Below are 8,730 nucleotides of genomic sequence, written 5' to 3' on the forward strand. Positions count from 1 at the left end.
TTTGTTATTATTTACAACCCTAACTTGTAACCTTTCATTGTTTCAAAAAAGTTTCACGAAAGACGTGAGACTTTCATGTGTGGTGGTCAAAAATCGTAAGTTCAAACCTCGTTTGTGCTGTAGAGCAGAAAAAATGCAAAAAGATGACTAAAAATAAGTCAGCAGGCCTGGCACAGGAGCGGCACGACAGTATCTAAGCCTACAGGGCAATACAGGATCCTTATCAATTATCATACACAGACAAGAGAAGAGAGGTTCTATTAGTGCCTCATATTTGAAATCGGAAGTAAACGTACTGCAGTTTACTGTTAAAATAATATTCCCTAAATAAAGCTACAGTTTAGTTCCCTAATATAAATAACTAGCTTTTGCCCGCGACTTCGTCTGCGTGGTCTTAGTAACCCCAGCTAGAGTAAGAATAGCGCCTGGAGAAAGTCTTATAGCAATCATTCAATTTGAGCATAATATCAAAGAGGATATAATAGGATAGAGCTGTACTGTCATAGTATATATATTATGTATATATTCTTACTGCCAAGTTTGTGCAAAGTTAGCGTGGTCAGATTCTATCAATGACGTCTGTGGGGGCCATAAAAACGATGTATCGTATCTTATAGTGCCCAAAATTTTTTACGTCTTGTTGTAACACTATAAAATGTAAGCTCCTCCAGAATGTTTGAATTATTTAATGTCGAACATTTGTTTGCGTGTTCCATGCCTTTTGACCTAGGTTTGTTACTAGGGAATTACCTAGGAAGAGATTCATCTTTAGCTGCTAATGCAATTGAAGTGTTTTCAGATGATCTTGAGCGTTGCGAGGGTTTCAAGGCACGAGAGGTACCTAAACAAACTTTGCTGCAGTCAAAGTATAAAACTATCTATCTCTTTCTGTAACTTAACCCTTTAAAGGTCAAAATTAAAAAAAAATACACGACAAGGCTCATCGCCTCCAGTCCTAAAAATTCTGCCCAAGAAAAAATACCAAGTGTTATAGGGTGGCATTTATACCATACAAAATGTAAGTGTGACCTATGGTTGGGGAGCCCAAGAGGGGATTACTCGAGTGCGTCAGATTAAGATATGAGTGATATCTTGCTACCCCGGTGGGCTGGATGGCTCGAAAAGAGGACATTCGCACTTTTTTCAGAAAATCATTTTTTGAAAAATGCTATCCAATAGAGAATTATATGAGGAACAATAAATGTGGTATACATTTTTGCGAAATAAGGCATATTGACAGCAGAAAAAAATAAAGTCTGTTTTTTTTGTATGGGACCCAAAAATAGGTATCTTGTTTCTCAGAAACTATTAGAGGTCCTGTCTTCTACCTTTCAAGACTTTGTTTTTCTACTTTTATAGAGTAAGAAACGATAAGCAGATTTTCTATTCAGGTGCTGTTTTTTTTTTTTAGTCCAGTAAAAGTTAACACATTTTCGATTTTTTCGTTTATGTCTTTTTTGGGTTTTTACATTATATTCGATAGTTAAAAGTAAAAATGATAATAACACATAGTATATGTAACGTTTATTAAGTTATAAAAAAATCCTAAGTACATTTTTTACATTTTTCATACAACTAAAAAGAAATAATCTAATGTTTTACAATAGACACATGTCATTTAAAATAAACAATAAACAACAAAAAGTAATATGGTTATGGTATAATAATTACGATACATAAATAACATTTCTTAAAAAAATACATATACCTAAATACAAAAATTACTACACTTAGTGAAAAAGTTATTCATTGGTATTTTCTAACATTTCAAAAAGATTATATTCATGGTCGTCGCTCGTATTATTTTCTATAATTAGTAATTCTAAAGCTTCGGGTGAGAGTTTTTTAGCTTTCTTAGTTAGTCGTGGCCTTAGAAGAGTTATTTGTGGATCAGAAGATATAAGAAAGTTGTGCAAAATATCTTCATTCGTCATGGTTCTGCTACATTTTCTAGCATGGTGTTCTCTCACATTGCGAAAATCTTTGTTCCTCGCTTCTGATGCTTCTTCTGATAATTTTCCAATTGGTAACATGCCGAAATGCTTAATTATGTCAGCCCCATGTATTAAAAGCTTGTGTACGCTAGATGGCATATAATACCACGCGTATAACTCTTCACTTGTACACAAAACTGCAGTTTCACGACAATAGTCAGAAAATTTTGTTATATTTACATGTTCTCCAGAAGCAATCACTTGCAAAATTACATGAAATCGTTGAATCACATTGACATCGATTCCCGTAATACGGGCTGTGATTTCAGGGTTGGAGAAGAAGCGTCTGGCAGTGTTACCATTGTTTGTTGTTCCAGCTCCTTGCTTAACGACATCAATTAGTAATCCCAGTTCAGATTTAAATTAGTCTTGAATCCGTTTCTTCGCTTGTTCCTTCAAATGAAAATGAAAGAAAATGTAGCAGAACCATGACGAATGAAGATATTTTGCACAACTTTCTTATATCTTCTGATCCACAAATAACTCTTCTAAGGCCACGACTAACTAAGAAAGCTAAAAAACTCTCACCCGAAGCTTTAGAATTACTAATTATAGAAAATAATACGAGCGACGACCATGAATATAATCTTTTTGAAATGTTAGAAAATACCAATGAATAACTTTTTCACTAAGTGTAGTAATTTTTGTATTTAGGTATATGTATTTTCTTAAGAAATGTTATTTATGTATCGTAATTATTATACCATAACCATATTACTTTTTGTTGTTTATTGTTTATTTTAAATGACATGTGTCTATTGTAAAACATTAGATTATTTCTTTTTAGTTGTATGAAAAATGTAAAAAATGTACTTAGGATTTTTTTATAACTTAATAAACGTTACATATACTATGTGTTATTATCATTTTTACTTTTAACTATCGAAATATAATGTAAAAACCCAAAAAAGACATAAACGAAAAAATCGAAAATGTGTTAACTTTTACTGGACTAAAAAAAAAACAGCACCTGAATAGAAAATCTGCTTATCGTTTCTTACTCTATAAAAGTAGAAAAACAAAGTCTTGAAAGGTAGAAGACGGGACCTCTAATAGTTTCTGAGAAACAAGATACCTATTTTTGGGTCCCATACAAAAAAAACAGACTTTATTTTTTTCTGCTGTCAATATGCCTTATTTCGCAAAAATGTATACCACATTTATTGTTCCTCATATAATTCTCTATTGGATAGCATTTTTCAAAAAATGATTTTCTGAAAAAAGTGCGAATGTCCTCTTTTCGAGCCATCCAGCCCACCGTGCCCCGTGGAGTTTATCTTTACCACTTTTAGCCGTCTATGTTCATTCAACAAATCGTTAAGCAGATTGTGGATTTGGTCATTTTAGTCCAATTTAATGCTATTACTAAATCTTACAATTATTTGTACGCATTCTCGTGAAAATCGGGCGTCGAACTTGAGGTCGTCAGACGTCAGATTAAGGAAATGCTTACAAATAAGTGTCATAAACCCATTCATTGCCGAAGACGCGAATTCGCGTCACAATAACTATTTAATCTTAATGCGTCGGCAATGAATGTGTTAAGTTATAGAAAAATTATAGCATTAACTTGGAGTTGGACCAAAACGACCAAATCCACAATCTACACCATAATTCTAGCAAATAAAAAACCATGACTATGACTACTTAATTTAAAAAAATCTGTAGACGCTTTCCTGCTCCCTGAAAAAAAAAACTACAACCTTTTTATCAAATTTTTCGCTTCCAATAGGTCTCTACGACGCTCGATTAAATACACATTTAGCATCGCCGGCTCCCCAGATATTATATTGACTCCTGGAACAGCACCGCAACATACGTAACATAACGCGTTTTCGACAACCAGAGTAATCCCATTGAGCTTCTCCAGTTAACTACTTTTATTGCCTTTGGGCATTCTTGGTGGATTTCACCTTTCCGGGTTCAAATTTGTGGTTTTTGAATTTCTATAGCTTGCATTTTGTAAAATAAAACATAAATATTAGTACAAAAGATACTTTATTGTAATCCCTTGTACATTTTTTCCACTTAACCTAAAGGGGAGCCACTCTACTTGAGCGGGATGAATCTGGAGCTGTGGGTGGCACCAATACCGGGCCTACCGTGCTTGACAGGCTTGTATGTGACAGAGAACTCGCCCAGGTAATGGCCGATCATCTCAGGCTTGATTTCAACCTTGAAATAAGGAAATAGAGCAACTTATTTTTAATGAAATGATACACAAGAAGTTTTGAGGATTGGGTTGTGTTGTGTTCATGTAAGAACTCATAAGCTTGTTGTTTGTTGCTTTACATTTACAACCTTAGACATGCTACAAAGTGTAGCGGTAGTAATTGATTTTCTACTAGGAAAAATATCTTTTTTTAAGCTTTTACTTACTTCTAGGTGCTTTATAAAGATTAACACATTCAATGCGGAGAGGCCCACTATCAGGTATTTTATGTTTTTTTTTCCCAGGCCGGACGACCCGATAGTCAGGATCATTGTATTAGCTACAGCTTTAAATGTGACATTTTCAATCGAAAATTGCTTTTATCTTTATACGAAAAACCTGTCAGAGCGTCCTTATGGCAAGCAACAATGTGGTACCTTTTACTTGAAAACAACGGAACCCTGAAAATGAAGTTGGTTGTTTTCTGCATAGGTAACTACAATCATTTGGCATTAACTCTTGCAATCAATCTGTAAATTGATAGTAAAACGGAAGCACCTTTAGAATCACACCCTCTATCACACAACATAGCTTGCCTCTGAATTTAGATGGTTTCACATTTTTCTAAAATTAGAACATGTGATGAGTGCTTATGAATAACAACATGAAATATTTAAAAAAATGTGGAAAAAGTCAGTTTTTCGCAGCACTATAGTAGCAAATAACTTTGGAGACTTGCAAAGTAAGGCAATAGAGGCATGTTTGTCATCAGAAAAAATTTATAACTAAAATATCACTATTGGATGACTCTAATAGTCTCAGGTATAGTACATTAATAGTAGAAATTGAATAAAATGTAACTAAAAAATGTCCATACTAAATTGTCACCATGTTTAAGCATTTTACGTCAAAAATGTGGCAGTTTTTCATTTGATTACTAACTCATAAATAAACAAAGATTAGCACATATTATTCAGTTGCAATAAGACAAACCCCCCAGGTTTTATGGGGATAGCAGAGTTAATACTTAACATATATAGATTGCTAGAAATCATTTTAAAATGGGGAGAATCAGTCTTAATCAGGTGTAACGTAATAATATCAAAAATATTAGGGACTGCTACCATTTTCACAAACGGTCCGTTATTTTTGCCAATGGGGGTATGTAAACAATATTGAATATTACCTGGTTGAAGGTTTTGCCGTTGTAGATACCAACAATGGAGCCAACCATTTCCGGGACAATGATCATGTTGCGCAGATGTGTCTTGACAATCTCAGGCTTCTCATTGGGCGGCGCCTCCTTCTTGGCGCGGCGCAGCTTCTTCACCAGCGCCATCGGCTTGCGCTTCAGGCCGCGGGCGAACCGCCTGCGGGCGCGGGCGTGCATGAGCTCCATAAGTTGCTCACTGAAAAACAATAATTTTGAGGTTAGGTTAATAAAAATGATTATGATGCTATGTAAGTGAAACGAAGCCTTTTAAAATAAGGAGGCTGCATTTAGGGAGTAATAGGGAATTTTGTTTAAAATCAGCACAAATATGACACTCATCAGGAGCGATTTTAATAATCATGTTTTGGTAGGTAGATCGGATTCAGACTACTATTTATGTAATTCTATGGGTGTACTTACTTGGGCATGTCAAGAAGCTGATCGAGATCAACCCCACGGAAGGTGAACTTCCTGAAGGTACGCTTCTTCTTAAGAGTTTCGTCGACCTGGAAAACGTAAACATTGTTGATCACCTTTGTGAAATACCCACTGAAACTAATATGTTTATAGCATCTGAGAATACACGGCACTTAGTAACGCATTTGGTAACACGATTGTGAAAGTAAAAACGGATTATATTCTTGAATTTATAAGCTAACCTCAGCCATGTTTCCGATCTGACAGCACAGAAAACCGAAAAGAGAGAAAAGGACGTTTGACAGCTTGATCTGACAGATGACAATTTCCAGTGTTGCTATGCTATAAAATTAAAGCTGTTGCAGCTACAGTAAAAGCCGTTTCAAGCTACGGCAATTATTAGACACTAACATAGAAGGTATGATTTGGGTATGATCCTATAGAAGAGGCCTACCGCGTGTGCCCGTGACGGACAGAACATACGCAATGTGACAATATGATTGGCCGAGTATATTTGTAGCCCACCATATAAACCATACAAATTAACGGTGGGGGAAAAAAATTGCGACTCTAACAAGACAAACAATAGTAACGCTTTCTCTGCTACTCCTACTGAAAGATACATAAGACTATCCCGTTCTGACAGCTCCCCCACCACTCATGCCTAAACCAGTTTTATACTAGATTCATGGACACAAACAATAGATATCGATGGAGGAAAGAAATAAGTGTGAGGAAGTAAAAACACAATAATATAGTTAGAAAGAGACCGCAGTATGTGTTGTTGCTTTATCTCATTCCATGCCTCGAGTGTGAGAGAAACATATTGTAGTTATATTATACTCCCATAAAATTTAATAGAATATCTATAGATATTTTAATGAATTATTTATTTAAATAATTAAATTACTGGCCCATCTTCCTAGGATTGAAAATAATTAAGCAAAATAATATAGGACACATTTAACAAAATCAGATAAACTTTATTTATCCATCATATATCATATCATATGAAACACTTATAAAAGTAATATAGTAATACTTAATCTAAATTGAGAACAGTATCATTAGTAGACCTTAATAGCCTGGATAAGCGTTTTCCTATTAACTTAGGATATGTTCTAGTTTTCAATAAAAACTCCTTTGACTGGTGAGTAACAGCTCCATTGTCCAACTGGTATTGGCACAGAATATGTAAAGGTTGTACTAGTTGATCTCTGTATATTGGATCCTTCTCCAACTGAGACAAAGCCTCCGCCGCTGTTTCCAGTGTACTCAAACAACCTTCAGTTGGTTGCGTTCTTATAATATAGCTACTTACAGTACTAGTTATTAATTTAACCTGCCTTATATTATGTAAAATAGGACTGGAGGCATAGATAGCCTTGGCTTGGGGCCAGGTACCATCTAACAGGACAAGATTGTACAAATCATTCTCATTAACTAAGTCATTTATATCAATAGCAGTTTTGCTAGGATAGAGTAATATTGTATTAGATTGAGTTAGGATGTTTTCCAAGTTGTCATGTCTTGGTTGTGGGAACTTTTTTCCCTTGAAGATAAGGCACTTGTTTTCTGCTAAGCCCAGCTGCAGCATGGGGGCAGTCCGGAGGCAGCGTTTTTCCTCGGCCGGGTGCTGCAGGAGAATGATGTTGCTGCGTGGTTGTAACCTCTCAGGGGGAAGGGCTGCACACCAACACACTACTTGTGGCCTTCTGGAATTCAAACAACACAGTTTAAGGCCAATGTGGGGATGACCAGCATATAAAATGTATTGCTCTCTCTTGTATTTGCATAAGTTTGTTGCCCAGACAGCCAGGTAAGTGATGTGCACAAACACAAGAGTTAAAAGTGATGAAAGAGCTTGTTGATGGTCTTCCCTTATAGACGATCTTCTCCACATTGATCTTACTCTACTATAAAATAAGTAAAGACTATAAGGCCCCTCCACACTCGTGCGTGAACCGCGGAGCGAACGCGCCGCGTAGTCTGGAGCGAGCTATAGGTAAACAGGCTTCATTGAGACTTCAGTTATAAAATGTTTTGCTTACTTGCAATTTTCACATAATTCACGCATATGTGGTGGATCTGCAGGTATATTAGACAGGTCTTCCCATACATCTTCTTCTTCCATGCTTGAAACTTTAAGACCAGGTTATAACCATGAAAGTGTCCAAAAAAATTCACCAATAATTCATGTCGAAGAATAGTGCCAACAATGTTTTATAGGCTTTTAGGCGCTTCATGTTCAATAATAATCGCGGTTTTAATAGAGCTGAAGTATAATTAAATGTGGTTCAAACTTTAATATGATTAGATGTTAATACTTAATCAAAAATTAACAAAAAAAAATATAATAAACTGCAAACGACACACCACCACGAGTCTCACTAAAGTTGACATTGACACTATTGACAGTTATCTCCTCTCAACTCCTCTGTCATATCGGACACCGTAGCGTAGCACATTGCCTAACGTGACTAAGAACAAAAAAACTTTTGTATGGAGTTTGCATGGCAAATCATTGCCAACCAAACAAAACGTCAGTGCTGTTTATCTGTCAAGTCCACGTCGAGTCAAATCTAGACATGGGGAAAAGCGTTACATTTTGATATCAGGTGACTCACGATCCCCTTCCAAGAAAGTCACAGTGAAAAGTCATCGTGACTTTGTCACGCCTGTTACCCGTGTCATTGCATGATATTTGCGGTAGCGCCGGCGTCATCGTAATCGTCGTCATCATAAACCCTACAAATTTACGGTGGGGAATAAAAAAAATGTGACTGTAAGAAGGACAAACAATAATAACGCTTTCTCTGCTACTCCTACTGAAAGATACATAAGACTTTTCTGACAGTTCCCCCCCACCACTCATGCCTAATCCAGTTTTCTACTAGATTCATGTTTTTGACGGTTTCACGGTTTTTTGGCGTACATGTTGGTATTGATTTGCC

General features: G+C 35.9%; 2 protein-coding genes across 2 annotated transcripts; both read right to left on the reverse strand.

Annotated features, from left to right (window-relative positions):
• Nucleotides 1–3,975: 3,975 nt before the first annotated feature.
• LOC134749134 (small ribosomal subunit protein uS19) lies at nt 3,976–6,167 on the reverse strand. Its single transcript, XM_063684038.1, has 4 exons — nt 6,019–6,167; nt 5,780–5,865; nt 5,333–5,555; nt 3,976–4,169 (listed from the first exon to the last, which is right to left on the reverse strand). The coding sequence occupies exons 1-4, from the start codon at nt 6,025–6,027 to the stop codon at nt 4,044–4,046; spliced, it is 444 nt and encodes a 147-aa protein (XP_063540108.1). The 5' UTR covers nt 6,028–6,167; the 3' UTR covers nt 3,976–4,043.
• A 571-nt stretch (nt 6,168–6,738) lies between these two features.
• On the reverse strand, nt 6,739–8,183 carry LOC134749124 (tRNA-uridine aminocarboxypropyltransferase 2). The gene is made up of 2 exons (XM_063684029.1): nt 7,828–8,183; nt 6,739–7,491 (listed from the first exon to the last, which is right to left on the reverse strand). Exons 1-2 carry the CDS (start codon nt 7,908–7,910, stop codon nt 6,819–6,821), a joined length of 756 nt encoding a protein of 251 aa, XP_063540099.1. The 5' UTR covers nt 7,911–8,183; the 3' UTR covers nt 6,739–6,818.
• Nucleotides 8,184–8,730: the final 547 nt, after the last annotated feature.

Source organism: Cydia strobilella, chromosome 17 (genome assembly GCF_947568885.1).
Source record: "Cydia strobilella chromosome 17, ilCydStro3.1, whole genome shotgun sequence".
Taxonomy (NCBI): domain Eukaryota; kingdom Metazoa; phylum Arthropoda; class Insecta; order Lepidoptera; family Tortricidae; genus Cydia; species Cydia strobilella.

What these genes read in the sequence shown, in the direction of transcription:
- LOC134749124 (XM_063684029.1), bottom strand. Translation starts at nt 7,910, where the DNA reads ATGGAAGAAGAAGATGTATGGGAAGACCTGTCTAATATACCTGCAGAT. An exon ending in GAATTATGTGAAAATTGCAA is followed by an intron (nt 7,492 to 7,827) that starts GTAAGCAAAACA and finishes TTTGAATTCCAG; the next exon opens with AAGGCCACAAGTAGTGTGTT.
- LOC134749134 (XM_063684038.1), bottom strand. An exon ending in CAGCTTCTTGACATGCCCAA is followed by an intron (nt 5,556 to 5,779) that starts GTAAGTACACCC and finishes ATTGTTTTTCAG; the next exon opens with TGAGCAACTTATGGAGCTCA. An exon ending in ACGGCAAAACCTTCAACCAG is followed by an intron (nt 4,170 to 5,332) that starts GTAATATTCAAT and finishes CCTTATTTCAAG; the next exon opens with GTTGAAATCAAGCCTGAGAT.